The sequence below is a fragment of the Antechinus flavipes genome, chromosome 2 (assembly GCF_016432865.1).
Source record: "Antechinus flavipes isolate AdamAnt ecotype Samford, QLD, Australia chromosome 2, AdamAnt_v2, whole genome shotgun sequence".
In the NCBI taxonomy this organism is placed as follows: domain Eukaryota; kingdom Metazoa; phylum Chordata; class Mammalia; order Dasyuromorphia; family Dasyuridae; genus Antechinus; species Antechinus flavipes.
Window position 1 is genome coordinate 646,580,528 of NC_067399.1, and position 19,896 is coordinate 646,600,423.

Below are 19,896 nucleotides of genomic sequence, written 5' to 3' on the forward strand. Positions count from 1 at the left end.
TGTAATAAGTACTGGAAATATAGATAAGGATGCAATATCATTTCATAAAGCTAGAATTCAGTGACACTCAGAAGGTGGAAGGAGACTAAGCAGTCTACAATGAAGCAGCTTGTAGTTTATAGTGTGGGTGTTTCAGAGGATATAATGGATGGTTGTTAATGGACAGGTCAATTCTCTGAGAGCTTTCACAGCTGAGGATCATAGCATCTGAAGGAGTTGCAAGGCAGCCTTTGCTAACACGGGTGTTGCAGACTGGGAATGAGATAAATTGGAGGCAGAGGGAAGAGGAGAGAGGTTAGACAACTCAACAGCCTCTCAGAGAGGTCAGAGAATGGCAACTGCCTCAGTCTCCTTATATTATCCTCTCACAAGAGGAGATCCATTCTGTTGGTCTGGGTTGGGTCTCCAGCAGCCATTGTCAGGTGGCTCCCTTATATTCCAACAGCTCCCTCATATATTCCAACAGATGGTGTGGGCAAATATGGAGCAGAAATTGGATGTTTCATCAGACAGAGTTTAGGTGAATAGGGATGATAGAGCTAAAATAGGACTTGAGGGAAAAGGTTATTTCTGTCCAGTGGGAATGAGATTATACTATGCAGTACCCTAAGGATTTGAAGAGTAAGAGATGTAGGAATTTTTTAACAATGAAGGAATTGGTCCAAGATCAATAAAATGGATAACATTGCACTGATAAAGGAAGATAAGTAGAATATTTCAAATCTCTATGTAGCCTCTTGATTCTCTGCCTAGTATAATAAGTTGGTGTTTCTGGTCTACGAAAAGATCTTGCTTTGAAGCACCAGAATTGTCAAGTGCCACAGTATTCCTATAATTGTGTTTTTAAGGATATGGAATGAACATTCAACATTAATATATACATATTTTCTGCATCTGAAACTAGATCATAATGAAGCAAATGAAGTAAAATGAAATTGCTGGGACCTTCTTGATCATACTCTTGATCTTAATCAAGAATTAACCTGACCCAATGGCATCAATGAATCAGACATTAGTCACTGAATTCCTTATAAAAGCATTTTCAGAAATTCCTCATCTCCAGTCCTCGTTCTTTGTCTTTTTCCTCTCCCTCTACACAGTGGCCCTTTCAGGAAACATCCTCATCTTTATTACAATAAGTTTTAATATGGCATTGCACACACCAATGTACTTCTTCCTGATTAATTTAGCCATGGTCGATGTCCTCTGCACTTCCACAATTCTTCCGAAATTACTAGAGAACCTGATGGGTGGGAAGACTATTTCCTATGAAGGATGCATGGCCCAGTTATTCTTTTTCACTTGGTCTTTAGGGGCTGAGTTGCTTCTCTTTACAGCTATGGCTTATGATCGATATGTGGCCATCTGCCACCCACTTCACTACAGCACCATGATGAGTAAAAAGGTTTGTATGCTGTTAGCCATTAGTGTTTGGATAATCAGCATCATCAACACTAGTGTCCACACTGGCCTAATGATAAAACTGTCTTTTTGCCATTCTAATGTAATTAACCACTTTTTCTGTGAGATACCTCCTTTACTGAAGCTCTCCTGTAGCCCTACGAACCTTAATGAAATTATGGCCTTCATAGCAGATGTATTCCTAGCTCTGGGAAATTTCCTGATCACGATGCTCTCCTATGCCTGCATTATCTCCAGCATCCTGAAAATCCGTACCACTGAGGGAAAAAAGAGAGCCTTCTCTACCTGTTCTTCCCACCTCATTGTGGTTAGTATGTATTATAGCACTGTAATTTACACCTATATCCGACCATCTTCCAGCTACTCATTGGATAAAGATAAATTTGTGTCTGTGATATACACTTCAATGGCTCCCACCCTCAACCCTCTCATTTACACCTTGAGGAACAAAGAAGTCAAAGTGGGTCTCAAGAAATTATTCTCTTTCTTCAGCAGATGATGACTCTTCCAAACTTCTATTCCTGTGATTGAGGAGAATTCCAAAGGTTCTTGTAATTAACTTGACTTTGTTTTAGAATTTGGACAGAGGTCAAGAATTATCAGTCTTCCAGCACATGTTTTGGATGTTCATAATGCTGCTATATTTTCTAATAGACTATTAATCAATTATTAATGCTTCTTTCAATTTGGAATTTTGATTTCTATAGTGACTTACTTTATGATTTTTCCTCCATATATTTATGTAATATTTGTGCAACATTATGTTATGTAACATAGTAAAATTTTGGAGTCTTTATGAAGAATCACTTGGAGATATATGGGAACAAGAAATTTCCTAATGGAATAATCTTTATGTAGTGAATTCTAATAGAAGCTTTAAGGACTGATGAAAAGTTCCCCCTTGTGGGGGTGGAAGGAGGAGATAGGATACACAACTGCTATTCTGGCAGGCTATACCATTGATCAGTCAACAAATTTATTAAGCACATACTCTCTGTGTGGAATTGTGCTAAGCACAAGTGATTTTTTTAAAAAGTAAAAAAAAATGTAGTTCCCCATGGCTGTCACTGAACTTGTCTGTATATCTAGCTGTTTTTACTGGGGCAAACTCTCTTTCTTTCTCTCTCTCTTTTTCTCTCTCTTTTCTGTGCACGCACGTGTGTGTGTGTGTGTGTTAGGGTGTCTTTGTTGAACATAGAGTTTATTTTGTTTTTCTTTTATCTGCAAGACAACTTTAAAACAAAAATGTTGACCACCTATTCCCTATGTGATCCTAGGCAAGTCACCTTTCTCAAACTCAAAATTTTATACTTGCTAGTTGTGCAATATTGGACAAGATATTTAATCACAATTGCCTCAAAAAACAGGACTAGCCAAAGACATACCAATAAGATACAGTCATGAAAAAGAAATTTTGGAGTTCATCATAATGGAAGCAGGAAATTCATGGGTGATGACAAGTGTGTCTATCTTTGTATATAGCTAAGGTATAATGGAGGATGTTAAGTACAGGTCATGGATTTTGAGTATATTGATGAAGTGGTGAGTCAGAATATATTAGGTAACTTCAGCATGTAAATGGAATTCCCCTAATTTGAGAAGAAATCAGCAGCTAAATGGCTCAGTGAATGGAGTACTACTCCTGGAATCAGGAAGCTCATCTTCCTTAGTTCAAATCCACTCTCAGACACTTACTAGCTCCATGATCCTAGGAATCACTTAAATGCTGTTTGCCTCAATTTCCTTCTCTGTCAAATAAGGGAAGGAAATGACAAGTCACTCCAGTATTTCTACAAAATATTACCTCACTGGGGCTCACAAAAAGTTAGATACAACAGAAAAATGACTAAACCCATAATTTGAGAAGAGGAATTAGAATACAGTGGAAAACTATAAACTAAGCATGGATACATTGAAGGGAGAAGAATATTTTTTACTTGGTAGATAATAGCTATCAATATCTGAATTGAATGGAAAAGTAGAGGAAAATTCAAAGGAGGTGAATTTAATAAGTGATGGCAATACAGGGAGTCTACAGGGAGTCTAGAAGTGAGAATGGGAAGTAAAGAGTTCCATTTCTCTCTCTAGAAATAATGAATGGTTATAGGAAAGCATGTAATAAGTACTGGAAATATAGATAAGGATGCAATATCATTTCATAAAGCTAGAATTCAGTGACACTCAGAAGGTGGAAGGAGACTAAGCAGTCTACAATGAAGCAGCTTGTAGTTTATAGTGTGGGTGTTTCAGAGGATATAATGGATGGTTGTTAATGGACAGGTCAATTCTCTGAGAGCTTTCACAGCTGAGGATCATAGCATCTGAAGGAGTTGCAAGGCAGCCTTTGCTAACACGGGTGTTGCAGACTGGGAATGAGATAAATTGGAGGCAGAGGGAAGAGGAGAGAGGTTAGACAACTCAACAGCCTCTCAGAGAGGTCAGAGAATGGCAACTGCCTCAGTCTCCTTATATTATCCTCTCACAAGAGGAGATCCATTCTGTTGGTCTGGGTTGGGTCTCCAGCAGCCATTGTCAGGTGGCTCCCTTATATTCCAACAGCTCCCTCATATATTCCAACAGATGGTGTGGGCAAATATGGAGCAGAAATTGGATGTTTCATCAGACAGAGTTTAGGTGAATAGGGATGATAGAGCTAAAATAGGACTTGAGGGAAAAGGTTATTTCTGTCCAGTGGGAATGAGATTATACTATGCAGTACCCTAAGGATTTGAAGAGTAAGAGATGTAGGAATTTTTTAACAATGAAGGAATTGGTCCAAGATCAATAAAATGGATAACATTGCACTGATAAAGGAAGATAAGTAGAATATTTCAAATCTCTATGTAGCCTCTTGATTCTCTGCCTAGTATAATAAGTTGGTGTTTCTGGTCTATGAAAAGATCTTGCTTTGAAGCACCAGAATTGTCAAGTGCCACAGTATTCCTATAATTGTGTTTTTAAGGATATGGAATGAACATTCAACATTAATATATACATATTTTCTGCATCTGAAACTAGATCATAATGAAGCAAATGAAGTAAAATGAAATTTCTGGGACCTTCTTGATCATACTCTTGATCTTAATCAAGAATTAACCTGACCCAATGGCATCAATGAATCAGACATTAGTCACTGAATTCCTTATAAAAGCATTTTCAGATATTCCTCATCTCCAGTCCTCGTTCTTTGTCTTTTTCCTCTCCCTCTACACAGTGGCCCTTTCAGGAAACATCCTCATCTTTATTACAATAAGTTTTAATATGGCATTGCACACACCAATGTACTTCTTCCTGATTAATTTAGCCATGGTCGATGTCCTCTGCACTTCCACAATTCTTCCGAAATTACTAGAGAACCTGATGGGTGGGAAGACTATTTCCTATGAAGGATGCATGGCCCAGTTATTCTTTTTCACTTGGTCTTTAGGGGCTGAGTTGCTTCTCTTTACAGCTATGGCTTATGATCGATATGTGGCCATCTGCCACCCACTTCACTACAGCACCATGATGAGTAAAAAGGTTTGTATGCTGTTAGCCATTAGTGTTTGGATAATCAGCATCATCAACACTAGTGTCCACACTGGCCTAATGATAAAACTGTCTTTTTGCCATTCTAATATAATTAACCACTTTTTCTGTGAGATACCTCCTTTACTGAAGCTCTCCTGTAGCCCTACGTACCTTAATGAAATTATGGCCTTCATAGCAGATGTATTCCTAGCTCTGGGAAATTTCCTGATCACGATGCTCTCCTATGCCTGCATTATCTCCAGCATCCTGAAAATCCGTACCACTGAGGGAAAAAAGAGAGCCTTCTCTACCTGTTCTTCCCACCTCATTGTGGTTAGTATGTATTATAGCACTGTAATTTACACCTATATCCGACCATCTTCCAGCTACTCATTGGATAAAGATAAATTTGTGTCTGTGATATATACTTCAATGGCTCCCACCCTCAACCCTCTCATTTACACCTTGAGGAACAAAGAAGTCAAAGTGGGTCTCAAGAAATTATTCTCTTTCTTCAGCAGATGATGACTCTTCCAAACTTCTATTCCTGTGATTGAGGAGAACTCCAAAGGTTCTTGTAATTAACTTGACTTTGTTTTAGAATTTGGACAGAGGTCAAGAATTATCAGTCTTCCAGCACATGTTTTGGATGTTCATAATGCTGCTATATTTTCTAATAGACTATTAATCAATTATTAATGCTTCTTTCAATTTGGAATTTTGATTTCTATAGTGACTTACTTTATGATTTTTCCTCCATATATTTATGTAATATTTGTGCAACATTATGTTATGTAACATAGTAAAATTTTGGAGTCTTTATGAAGAATCACTTGGAGATATATGGGAACAAGAAATTTCCTAATGGAATAATCTTTATGTAGTGAATTCTAATAGAAGCTTTAAGGACTGATGAAAAGTTCCCCCTTGTGGGGTGGAAGGAGGAGATAGGATACACAACTGCTATTCTGGCAGGCTATACCATTGATCAGTCAACAAATTTATTAAGCACATACTCTCTGTGTGGAATTGTGCTAAGCACAAGTGATTTTTTTAAAAAGTAAAAAAAAATGTAGTTCCCCATGGCTGTCACTGAACTTGTCTGTATATCTAGCTGTTTTTACTGGGGCAAACTCTCTTTCTTTCTCTCTCTCTTTTTCTCTCTCTTTTCTGTGCACGCACGTGTGTGTGTGTGTGTGTTAGGGTGTCTTTGTTGAACATAGAGTTTATTTTGTTTTTCTTTTATCTGCAAGACAACTTTAAAACAAAAATGTTGACCACCTATTCCCTATGTGATCCTAGGCAAGTCACCTTTCTCAAACTCAAAATTTTATATTCTGTGAAGAAAGAAAAGTATTTATTCTGCTTATGTCACAGAGTTTTCAGAAGTTTAAATTAGAGAAAATATTCTGACATGCATTCCCTCTTTTGAAGGAAAACATCCTTGCCAAAAAAAAAGTACTCAATCCCAGTTTTCCAATGAAAAAATGGAGGTATAAAGTTGTTCAGTAACATTCATTAAAATAATTGAGTGGTAAAATTTGGAATCTGGTATGAGATTTCTGTCCCCATAGTCAGAAAAATATTTTTGCTATACCAGGCTGTCTACTTTAAAATAAGTGAAAATGCTTTAAAACGCTATGCTAGTTTTTCCTCCTATAGGAGGGATGTTTAATTATTATTTTTTTCTTGCTTTATAAAGTAATCCTTTAGTAATTCAATTGGCATGGAAGAATGACACATAATGGATAAATTGATTTGAGTAACACTGCCATTTTATTATGTTGATTTAGTGAACACTTGAACAATTAATATTTCCCAAATTTATTTCTATAAAGAATATTTTTAGTTTTATTTATAAGTTCATATAGGTAGAGCTACAGGGGGATTTCCAGTTTGGTTCTCAGCAAATAAATTCACGTGTATTTTACTTTTTCTAATTATTTTAAGGGACTTTCATCTTCTATCTTATTCTGCTGGAATTGATTGGTTTTACACACACACACACACACACACACACACACACACACACACACAGCTACTATGTACAAGGTACTGTCCTAAACACTGGGGATGTAATTTTTTAAAAGACAGTCCCTGCCCTAGAGGAGCTTACAACTAATGGGAAGAGACAACACACAAAAATAGGAAGAAACAGAGTGGAAGGAACATTGATAGCTCATCAGAATAGTGACATATATTTTCTGTGGAGTTCAACACCAGGCAGAGAAGCAAGTGCAAAGTGGAGCGTGCTTAAAAATCCAGTTTCTGCCCTCTATAAAGAGAGGTAATGGGAGGAGTTTGGTACTCTGCTTTCTAGTTCTTTAATTAAAGGGGAGAGGAATCTGAGAGAGGTGTTTCAATCATGGCATTACTTAGATGCATGATGATAACATTATTAGTGATGAACTTATTCTGGGAGAAGGATCTATTTCATTGGAGTTTAAAACTTCAAAATAGCAGATGATCAATGGAGTTTAATCCTAAAACGTCATTGAATTTGTTATTTATTTTAATTTTCTTTATGGTTCAGGATTTTTAAAGTATTTACTTTTTTAAAAATGCAATAATATTGTTTTTATTTGCCTGTATATCATTCTCTTAATTTTGTAAAAAAAAATACAAAATTTTACAATTTTGTTATTTGTAAAGATTTTCTTGAATTTTAATTGACAGTCTTCATTTTTCAATTCCAAATATTTACAGATTATATCCACTCCAGGAAAGCTTGCTTTGCAGCAGAATTAAAATAAGTAAAATTAACCATACAATGATCTTATAAGAAAGTATATCCCTCATTCCATATCTGTAGCAGTTATATCCTACTTTTCATAAAATTGTGTTTAAATTAACAAGAGATCATAACAGAGACAGAGAAACAGACAGAGAGAAAGGGAAGGAGAGAACCCTAGTACACTTAATCACAGCAATTAGTAGCTCCCAAACTCTATGGGGTGCCATCTCCAAAAACAAGGAATCAACTTTCAAATTTACTAAGAATTGATACCTGGACAGTCCCCTTCCTGATTCACATGATGTCTGGATTCTCATTCAACAAATAATGTATTCATTTATGATCCCACTTCTTTTATTTAGATAATTGCTTAAAATGAACCCAATTGAAGTCATAAAAATAGCTTCTCAAATTCCTACTTTGTGAAATATATTGCACATCCCTTTTCAGCTTGCTTTGCTGGCATTTCTAGGCTGAGATGAAGCTCTCCAAATGGATATTTGAAATCTTTATTCCTCTACTGACTTGTAAGTCACCTTATCTTTTCTGGAAAGTGACAGAAAGTCATCATTAAAATATTGTCTCTAAGATCTAAGAGCAAGGAGTAATTCCTTCTTTGCCGCATGAACCACAGGACTTGGTTATGAAACTTCCTCTGAGTTTCCACGTCTTCATCTATGCTATGCTTGTATTAGTCAGTCTCTAGGATCTCTTCCAACTCCAAATCCTGGATTCAACTCTATGTATGATGGTCCACTATGCTGAGAAGGGGTCAAATAAAAAATAACTGCTGAAGCCTTACAGCAGCCGGAGGTGAGAGCTAGCTCTTGTAGGAGCTCAGTTACTGCCGCCCTCTCTCAGGGGTGAAATTGGCCTATCTCAAGTGGCACTAAGACCAACTTCAAATTAGACATCCTGTGGCAAAATAGCATTGTGAGAGACTGGTCATTAAAAACCAAAGAGCAGGTGGAGGTATAGGAGATCAGAAGTTTGGTCTGCCTGGGGCATCTCAGTCACTGAATTTAAGATCAGAGAGAATTGAAGCAGATTGCCAGGGTGTGGAGTGCTACACCTGGCCAAAGGAAAGTTGACCAAGATCTAGTTGGGATTGGTTCTGTACCTTCTGAAGTCACATGCTTTCGGAACTGAGGCTAGTGAAAAGTACAGGTATTGGGACAGGTGGAGACACCTTGGAGTTCCAACCTTCAAGGCAACTGCCATCAGAGATTGAATGATAGGGGAATAAAAGGAAAAAGACTGCAGCTACCAAAGATCTCCAAAGAAAATTAATTTTAAAAAAGTTAAGATAAATCAATAGGTTATCTGTTAATAACTGAAGGGAAGATGGCATCCAAACAAACGGAGAACTTTCTGAGTAAATATAACACAAGACAAAGAAAAATGAAGCTACACATGATGAAGCAGCAAAATGGATTCCCAAGAGTGTATGAAATACAGCAGGATGTTCCTGAATGTTGCAAGAGAGAAATAAGAATCTTCAAAGCATAATGTATGGACTATACAGGAGAAATAATTGACAGAATTTCAGCTTTTGGAATAAGAATTCACTATTTGACAAAAATTGCTGAGAAAACTGGAAAATAATGTCAGAAACTCGGCATAGATATACATCTCACACTCCATACCAAAATAAGGTCAAAATGGGTACATGATTTGGGCATAAAAGATGATATTATAAACAAATTAGGAGAGCAAGGGATAATTTACCTATCAGATCTTTGGAGAAGGGAAGAGTTAATGAACAAAAAGGAACATTATGAAAAGCAAAACAGAAAACTTTGCTTACATTAAATTAAAAAAAGTTTTGACTAACAAAACCAACAGAAATAAGATTAGAAGGGAAATACAAAGCTGGGGGAAAATCTTTACAACCAGTATTTCTGAAAAAAAGATTGATTTTTAAAAAATATAAAGAATTGTGTCAAATTTATAAGAATACAAGTCATTCTCCAATTAACAAATAGTCAAAGGCTAGGAACAAAGTTTTTAAATTATTAAATTAAAGCTCTCTATAGTCATATGAAAAAATGATCTAAATCACTATTGATTAGAAAAATGGAAATTAAAACAATGCTGAGGTACCACCTCACATGTCTCAGATTGGCTAAGATGACAAAAAAAGATAATGGTTAATGTTGCAGTGGATGTGGGAAAATTAGGACCCTAATGCATTCTTGGTAGAGGTGTGAAATGGTCCAACCTTTCTGCAGAACAATCTGGAACTATGCCTAAAGGTCTATAAAATTGTGCATAACCTTTGACCCAGAAGTGCCATTACTGAGTCTTTATTCTAAGGAAATCATAAAGGATAGAAAAGAACCCACATGTGCAAAAAAATGTTTATAGCAACTCTTTTTGTGATAGAAAAAAAATTGGAAAATGAGTAGGTGTCCATGAATTAGGGAATGGTTGAACAAATTGTGCAATATGGAGACAATGGAAGATTATTATTTTATTAAAATAATGAACAAACTGATTTTAGAAAGCTTGGAAAGGTGTACATGAACTGAAACTGAGTGAAACAAATAGGAACAGGAATACATTGAATACAATAATAGAAAAAAATGTTTGATGATCAACTATGAAAGACTTGGTTCTTCTCAGTGGTTTAGTGAGCTGAAGCAATCTGATAGACTTTGGACAGGAAATGCCATCTGCATTCAGAAAAAGAACTAAGGAGACTTAATGTAAATCAACATATGCTATGTTTACTTCTTTTTTCTGTTTTTTTTAAAATTTTTATTAAAAATAAAAAATAAAAAAAGAATATAAACAGTTCCATATGTATATTTCAGCTCTATTTTTGTAAAGATTATTTCAAAGCCCTTTGTTACTCATAGGATAATGTTCACTTTTACATAAGATAGTCTTGGCTATATATCTTTGTGTATTTTGTCTTATATAATATTTTATTCCACATTCTCCATTTCTTTGAAGTGATTGCTGCTAAATATTGTTCAGTCTTGTTTGTGGATCTTCAATAATTAATTCTTTCTTTCAAGTTACTTCTATTTTTTCCCTTCTTTTCCTGCAAACTCTGTATACTGACAATAACATATCTATGATTTTTTATTTTAGGATTCCTTTGAGGAAATCATCAATGGATTATCTCTATTTTTAGCTTTCCCTTTTATTCTTATGATGAGATAATTTCTTTAATGGCTTCTTGAAAAATTATGTCTAAGTTCTATTTTTTTGGTTATGGATTTTAGATTATTCTATTGTAACTTCACTTAGAAAGCATAAGGTGAATTTATTTTTAAAAGACCCACATTTTAACTTTATTTATTTTATTTTTATTTTCAAACACATGCATAGATAGTTTTCAACATTCACCCTTGCAAAACCATGTGCTCCAATGTTTTTTTGTTTGTTTGTTTCCTCCCTTCCTTCTACCTCCTCCCTTAGACACTAAGTATCCAATATATGCTAAACATGCTCAATTCTTCTATACATATTTCCACATTTATGCTGCAGAAAGAAAATCAGATCAAAAAGGAAAAAATGTGAAAGAAAACAAAATGCAAGCAAAGAACAACAAAAAGTGAAAATCTTATGCTGTAGTCCACATTCAATCCCCATAGTCTTCTCTCTGGGTGCAGAAGGCTTTCTTCATCACAAGACCTTTGGAACTGTAAGGTCCACATTTTTGAGAATCCCAAAGCTCACACTGTCAATGAAAAAAAAATCCATATCCCCACAAAAAATTGATAGTTCAACTCTACTAATTTTTATTTGTGAAAACTACAAATCCTGGGGTAGTAATGGGGGTTATTATCAATCAACTAATTCTTAGGGATTGTTGCACAAACTAAACATTATCCTATCTCACCTTGATATATTTTTATATGAAATATCCTATAATTTCTTCAACTTCATTCTTTTTTTATTTCAAGAATTCATGTTGACACTTAGAAGCATTGATAGAATTTTTTATTTTTAGTGAGTTTTTACTAGAGTATAATTTTATACCTCTTCTGCTAAATTATTGAGATTTGTTTCAAATTTTCTCTTCCTCTTCTTAAAAATAGCTAGTGGAGTAATGGATAGAGCAGTAGGTTTGAAAGCAGGAATCCTTGAATTATAATTTGGCCTCAAACAATTATTAACTCTATAATCCAAGACAAATCACTTAAATTCTGTTTTTCACTGTTTTTTCAACTGCAAAATGTGGATAATCATACAGCTTTATTTATTTATTTAACGTTGTCAAAAGAATCAAATGAGATATTTGTAAAAAGTGCCCAGCACATAGCAATCACCATAAAATGCTTATCCCTTTTCCTTTCATAGCTTTCATTTGCTTCATAATTTAAAATTGCTTTGCATTTAAAAAGAATTTCAATTATTCTTATGGATTTATTTTTGTCTTTGATGTTTTGGTTATAGGGGTTTTTGTCATTATTTTCCTTGTTGGGCTAGTACTTTGATCATTCCCTAGGAGAATAAAAGTCTCCCCCACCTTGTTTCTTCATTTGTTTTTGTTGCTGAAGTCTCAAGAGTTGAATTCTTTATCTTCCTTAATCTAAGATGAAATCAAGTTGAAGAACTATTTTTGTACCTTTTCCACTGCCATAGTCACCAAAGTTCTCTAGTAAAATGAGTTTTAGTTAAAGCCCTTTCCTTTGGATGAGGAAAAAATAAGTGTTTATTTTATTTACTTCTCAGTTAAATCAAATAAAGTCCTCTTATGGAGTAAATGACCTGACATCTTTTCCATTGCACTTGAAATCTATCAAGTTCATAATAAAGAACTCCAAGAAGTCTCACATAATTATTTGACATTAAAGTGAATAGACAACCATACCTTCAAATAGATAATCTCTTTGAATATATTTTGTCAACAAAATTCTAATTGGCTTAAATTATGAATCTGACATGGTATGACACTTTGAAACATTCTCTGCTATTATTTGGAGACATTCTGACTTCATTAAAAGTCTTCAACAAAAACGATGTAAGCAGGAAGTTACCTGGTTCATCTATGAACTTGTCCTGAGTTCAGGAGCATTGCTTACCAAGAGAAATGATGTTTAAAGTTATCCAGGCTGTGGATCTATGTACAATTTTGTTTCAAAGATTTTCTAAATTTCATTTTCTAAGGTACATCAGTTTGCCTATTTCATAAGGCATGGACATAATTTTCCAAGTGCTATTTTCACATCCTTGTTTCTCAGGGAATAGATGAGAGGGTTCAAAGCTGGGGTTACTATGGTATAAAACACTGAAGCTACTTTGCCCTCCTGCAGAGACTGACCTAAACCAGGAAGAATATAGATATAAATTATGGTACAATAATACATAGTGGCCACAATAAGATGGGAGGAACACGTGGAAAATGCTCTCTTCTTTCCTTCTTTGGTCCGGATCTTCAAGATGCTGGAGATAATTAAGCCATAGGACAGCAGGATAAGCAGAAAATTGATAATAGCAAAGAACATATCTGCCACAACTACCATTACATTGTTACCATAGGTTGAGGAACAGGAGAGAGGTAATAATGGAGGAATCTCGCAAAAGAAATGATCAATGACGTTGGGTCCACAGAAAGATAAGCGAGCAGTCATAACAATATTTATTGTTATATTGATCCCACTGAAAGCCCATACTGCAGATGCTAAGAGGTAGCAAGTTGTCTTGCTCATAATAGTGCTGTAATGGAGGGGCTGGCAGATGGCTGCATATCTATCATACCCCATGGCTGTGAAAAGCAAGAGTTCAGCCCCCAGACACCAAGTTAGGAAATATATCTGAGCTATACAACCACCATAGGAGATGGTGTTCTTAGTCATTAGGTTCTGTAGCAATTTAGGCACCACAGTGGAGGTGGAGAGAACATCCAACAAGGCCAAATTTACAAGGAAAAAATACATGGGAGTATGGAGGCCTGGATTTAGAGTAATCACAAGAATAATGAGTGAGTTACCTGTGAATGCCACTATAAAAAGTCCTAAGAAGAGAATGAAAATCAAAATTTGAATGCGAGGATTATCAGAGAAACTTTGTAAGATGAACTCAGCCACGGATGACTGATTTTGTGAAGCCATATGAGTAGGTTTCTAATTTTCTGCTGTCTATGCATGTGTCCAAAATTCAATTTTTCTCACTAAAGAGAAGAAAACAAAGGTATGAATTAAATTTAGACAAATTAAAAATGCATCGGTATTCCAAATTTAGTTTGACAGTTATTCAAATGTAATCCAGTAAAAACCAAAAACAGAGAAACAGCTGACAAAGCCCATCACCAAGAGATAGAGAAAAATTCCATTTAAAAAAAAAAAAGAATGAAATAAAATAACTGTAGACAAAATAAAATATTTGGGGGTCTACCTGCCAAGATAAACCCAAGAACTATATGCACATAATTACAAAACACGTCTTACATAAATAAAGTCAGATCTAAACAATGGGAAAATATCAGTTGCTCATGATTATGCTAATGTAATACAATAAAAATGACATTTCTGCCTAAATTGGTCAACTTGTTCACTGACATAACAATCCAACTGCCAAAATATATTTCATAGAACTAGAAAAATGATTTAAAAAATTCACCTGGAAGAACAAAAGATCAAGAACATCAAGGGAATTAACAACAACAATAAAAAGCAAAGATGGTGGCTTTGCTGTACCAAACCTAAAACTATATTATAAGGCAACAGTAATCAAAACTAGTTGTACTGGCTAAGAAATAGTGTGATAGAATAGTTGAATAGATTAGATACACATGACACAATAATCAATACTTATAGAAATCTCATTTTAAGAAACTCCCAAAATCCAACTTCTAAATAAGAGTTCACTATTTGACAAACATTTCTGGGAAAACTGGAAAATAATATATCAGAAATTCAGCACAGACCTACATTTCACACACCATACCAGAAAAAGGTCAAAATGGATACTTGATTTGGTATAAAGGATGCTACTATAAACAAATTAGGAAAGCAAGGAATAATTTACCTGTCAGAGCTTTGGAGAAGGGAGGAATTTATGATCAAAGAACTAGAGAATATTATGAAAGGCAAAATGGACAACTCTGATTACATTAAATTAAAAAAAAGCTTTTGCAGAAACAAACCCAGCAAAAACAAGATTAAAAGGGAAGTACAAAGCTGGGAAAAATCTTTATAGCCAATATTCCTGATAAAAGTCTCATTTCTAAAATATATAAAGAATTGTGTTGAATTTATAAGAATACAAGTTACTCCCCAATTGATAATGCTCAAAGGCTAGGAACAAACAATTTTCACATAATGAAATTAAAGCCATCTATTGTAATATGAAAAAAGCTCTAAATCTAACCAATAGATGGATGCCAATTAAAACAATTTTGAGGTATCATCCTACACATCTCAGATTGCCAAGATGAAAAGATAAATGATAAAAATAATGACATTAGGAAAAGATAATGATAAATTTTGGTGACTATATGAGAAAATTACAACACTAATGCATTATTGGTAAAATTGTGAAATGATTCAACCATTCTGGACAGCAATGTAGAAGTATGCTTAAAGGGGTAAAAACTGTGCATACCCTTTGATTGGGCAGTGTTACTCCTGGATCTGTAACCCAAGGAAACCATAAAGAAGGGAAAATGATCACCATGTGCAAAAAATAATTGTAGCAATTCTTTTTGTGATAGCAAAGAATTGGAAAACAAGTAGATGCCTATCACTTGGGGAATGGCTGAATAAGTTGTGGTGATATGAAGAAAATGGGATATCATTCTATAAAATTGATGAACAAACTGATTTTTAAAAGGCCTGGGAAAATTTATACAAACTGATACTGAATGAAACAAGTAGAATCAGGAATACACCGTACACAATAACAGCAAGAATGTGTGATGATCAATGACTAGGTTCTTCTCGGTGATTCAGCGATCCAAAGCAATCCCAATAGACTTTGCATAGAAAATGCCATCTGCATCCAAAAAAAGAATTATGGATATTGCATGTAAATCAAGACAGGCTATGTTCACTTCTTTTTTCTATTTTTTTTCTCTTTTGTGTTTTTTTCTCTGATTTTGCTTTGATTTTTCTCTCCCAACATAATTTATAAAGCAATGTGTATTAAAAAGAATTACATTTAAAAATACTGTCTACACCCTTTGACCCAATAATACTACTACTAGGTCTATTTCCAAAGATGATTAAGGGAAAAGGTGAAGAACCTATATGGTCTAAAATATTTTTTAGCAGTTCTCTTTGTGGTAGCAAAGACCTAGAATTTGTGGAGATGCCTATCAATTAGAGAATGGCTGAACAAATTATGATATGTGCTCATGATAGATTACTACTGTGCTATAAGGAATAATGAGCTTAATAGTATTTTAAAAACATGTATAGCCCTGCAGAAAATAATGAAAAGCAAAATGACCAGAATCAAGAGAATCATTTATACAGTAACAGTAATATTGTTTTAAGAACAATGAGTGATTGTTATTGTGACTATTATAAAGATCCAAATTAACTAAAAAGAAAATATGAAGAGATAAAGAAATACTATTCATTTCCAGAGAAGAACTAATGAATACAAATAGGTATTAAATGATTTTACATCTATATCACTATTTGTATCTACACATTTGTGTCAAATCCTAGATTTGGGGGGAAGGGAAGAAAAAAGCTTATTATATATTTAATTTTATTATATATTTAAAAGGAATAGAATATTGTACATGAGAGATTTGCAGTTTCATGTGCAATCATCTTTTTTTATTATACTATATTATGGAAATGCATGTTTATTCATTTGCTTCATTACTTTTGAGAATATTTGTTAAATTCATTACTTTACATAACAATCATATGAATATAAACAATAATTATTATTACAATGAAAGCTTTTTTCTTTCAACATAAAATAAACTGTTTAAAAAAATTTGTTTCATCTTTATTTCACTCATTTAATTTCTTCTTTATGTTTTTAATGTACATCATATATGAATACAATTATACATGTATATTACTCATAATTAAATATACATATATTGAGAGAGCAAACAAACAAATAAACAAACAAACAAAAACCAGAATCATTTGGTTAGGAAGATCTCCTCTTAAGGAATTCATTCTCTCTTCCTTTCCTTCCCCTTCCCCTTTCCTTCTCACCCCAACCCCTCTCTCCCCACTTCTCTCTATGTCTCTCTCTCTCTCTGTGTCTCTCTCTTTTTCCCTCTTACCTTCCATTATTTTCTCTCTCTGTCTCTCTATCGCACACATGCACATGAATGCACACACACACACACACACACACTCATCTACACAAACATATTATCTTCTTTCAGGGAAATCATGCTCTTTTACTTTTCACATTTTATAGCACCTTTTTGTCTTTTGTTGAAAGTTCCCCCTACTCCTACCTTAGCCATGAGATGAGACTAGTTCCATGGAAATTTCCATGGGAAAATTCTTGCCCTTTTCCCCTTCACCATCTCTCTTTCTCTCTCACATTTTACAGCACTGTCATGTCTTTTGCTGAAAGTTGCCCCTAACCCTATCCTAGCTATGAGATGAGACTAAGTAAGTTCCATGGTAAAATTCATTTATCTGAGTCAAGCAGCGATGACCATTAGTGGAATTCTCTGAACTATTAAAGGCCAGAAACAAAATTGATATCCAGCATAAAGATAGTGGGGGTGGAAGACTGAGAACTGGTGGAAAGTAGGTCTGACACAGATCATTTAAGTAGTTAAGTAGTATAATGGATAAAGTACTAAATTTGACTCTAATAATGCCTAAATTCAAAGCTAGCATCAGACACTTATTAGTTATTTAACTATGGGCAAATCAATAAATTGTTGACTGCTATTATAATCTCCATTTACATTTAAGCACTTAATTTCTTCATAAATATTGTTTTCTTTCTCCCTTTCAGAGTTTAAATATAGATAAACTGCAGTTTCAACTTATATTTCACTTAGTTTGTTCTACACTTAGTGTTCTACACAGGTATTCTTATTTTGATACCTGCTCATAAAAGACCAACACTGTCTTTCAGTTTCCTTTAATCTAACCATAGCTGGACAGCTGCTTCTAAAGCTTTCAGAAATTTTCTGTGTCTCTAATCAATCTACATAGCAGAAATAAGTGTTAATATATAGTAATTTGTAATCAGTCAGCATAGAAGAAAGGAGGCTTTAAAAGATAGTTTATCAAAACTATTGTTTTAAAAATGGTTTTTATATTTAGCTGGGGGAAAATGAAATACTTAATAAAATATAGTTTATCAACATTCACTTTGTCTATGCGTGTATGGATAAACAAATTCAGTTTTATCTCCTTGACCTCCACCAAAGGTTTTCTTATGCCATTTTGGCTCAGGTTGATTGATTTTCATTTTTTCCCATTTTTTCTTGGTTATGTGCTCAGGGTCTGACATGACACTGATTTACATAAGATGAAGCTATTTTTTTACTTGCATAATATATCTCATTATGAATTCATATTTCACTAACCTGTCTTAACATAATGTAGATACATCTTCTATACAAATTATCCTCTAGCCAATCATTAATTAAAAAAAAATAGTATTTTAAAAATGTTTTCCTATAAATCTGCGAAGTGATAGTAGACTTAATGTATATAAAAGGGGCAAATTTGATTTAAGAAATAATATATTAATAATATATGCAATTGACCATTGGACAAAAACCACTGAGGAAGGGGTAGAATCCTTATCTATGTTTTAATAGAGTTCTTTTTATATCTTTAGTGAACTTGATGTAACAATTGGTCCTTCTCATCCTTCTAAGTCTAGAAAACCTTCCCTTTCCAACACTGAAAGAAGATTGACTTCTTGAAGACTTAAAACTACCAATTTTATGATTATTCCCACAAAGTTAAGAGAGAATTTTGTCATTCATCAACTACCCTTCCTAAAATTGTTACTAAAATGTACTAATCATTTGTTCACCATTTCCTTCATAAGATCAGTTTTCACATGGGAAAAAAAAAATATATTAAAGAGTAAAGTAGTACAGAAACCTACTGTAAGATTATAATACCAACCATCCTACTGTCCCTGAATCATGCTCTTTCTGGGATAAAAATACTGATGTTTAAAGAATGCTTTTTTAATATCAGAAAGCAGTGAATAAAGATCCACTAACATGATCCATTTCCTTCTCTTCTATTTTTAGTTTACTAGCTAGAACATCAATTTGCTTCGAATCCTAGTCACTGTATGTGTCAAAGGTAGCACTTAAATTCAAGTCTTCTTAGCTTGAAGTTCAGATTTTTATCACTGTATATCACAGTCTCTCAATGCTAAAGAAAGTAGAAGTATTCACAGAATTGTAGAATATTAAAACTAGAAGAAACTTGACTTTCATTTGACAAAGAATGTGTTAAACAGGGGAGGCAATTATCCAAAGTCACATTGAAGTTTAAACTGGGTAGGAATTGGAATCCAAGGCTGATGACTAGTATTCCAGGGATTTACATGCTCCATCAAATACCAGTTTGGAATAAGCATGTTCAAAATTTGAAACAAGACTTTGTTGAAAGCAAATTGAGAGAACTCATAGACGTTCTTAAGAACAGAAATGTAGTTATAATATCCCTTGGGATCTTAAGGTAGGGAATTAGTATCTAATAATATTTTTTGAAATCCTAAATTCTTGTTCAATAAGCCCCTTATTTAATTTGTATTAGTTTTTTTTTTACTCAGAAAGATGCCTGTAATTTGTTTTTCTCCATTAGGATATAAGATCTTTAAGAATAGGGGCTTTTTTCCTACTTATATTTGAATTCTCATCCCTTAGTACTGTGTTCTGGCACATTGTAATTCCTTAAAACTTTTTTTGGTAAAATTCATTTGCTAACTTGATTTTATACCATCTGTTACAGGCAAGCACATCAGCTACGGCAACTCCTCTAAACCATCAAGACAATCATACACAAATATATTCAAGGTGCTTTGATAAATAATATAGTGCAAACCATATTCCATTTTGAAAATCACAGTTTTCCTAATTTAAAAATGTTTCTATAGGTATATCAATTTCAAATCACTGCTTACTGACTAGTGAATTCTAGTTCCCTTCCTCTTATACCTTAACACACACACACACAAACACACACACACACACGCACACACACACACACACACACACACACATACCACTGTCCTCATGATCCTTGTCCCCAGATTCCTAAAGTTTCAGCAATCAGTTGAACAGGAAGATTAAATACTTAAGC

General features: G+C 34.1%; 3 protein-coding genes across 3 annotated transcripts; 2 read left to right on the forward strand and 1 right to left on the reverse strand.

Moving 5' to 3' along the window:
- The first annotated feature begins 991 nt into the window (after window positions 1-991).
- LOC127546979 (olfactory receptor 13A1-like) lies at window positions 992-1,921 on the forward strand. Its single transcript, XM_051973848.1, has one exon. It carries the CDS (start codon window positions 992-994, stop codon window positions 1,919-1,921), a length of 930 nt encoding a protein of 309 aa, XP_051829808.1.
- Window positions 1,922-4,527: 2,606 nt separating this feature from the next.
- On the forward strand, window positions 4,528-5,457 carry LOC127547185 (olfactory receptor 13A1-like). The gene has a single exon (XM_051973999.1). It carries the CDS (start codon window positions 4,528-4,530, stop codon window positions 5,455-5,457), a length of 930 nt encoding a protein of 309 aa, XP_051829959.1.
- A 7,347-nt stretch (window positions 5,458-12,804) lies between these two features.
- On the reverse strand, window positions 12,805-13,734 carry LOC127546980 (olfactory receptor 13A1-like). Its single transcript, XM_051973849.1, has one exon. The coding sequence runs from the start codon at window positions 13,732-13,734 to the stop codon at window positions 12,805-12,807; it is 930 nt and encodes a 309-aa protein (XP_051829809.1).
- Window positions 13,735-19,896: the final 6,162 nt, after the last annotated feature.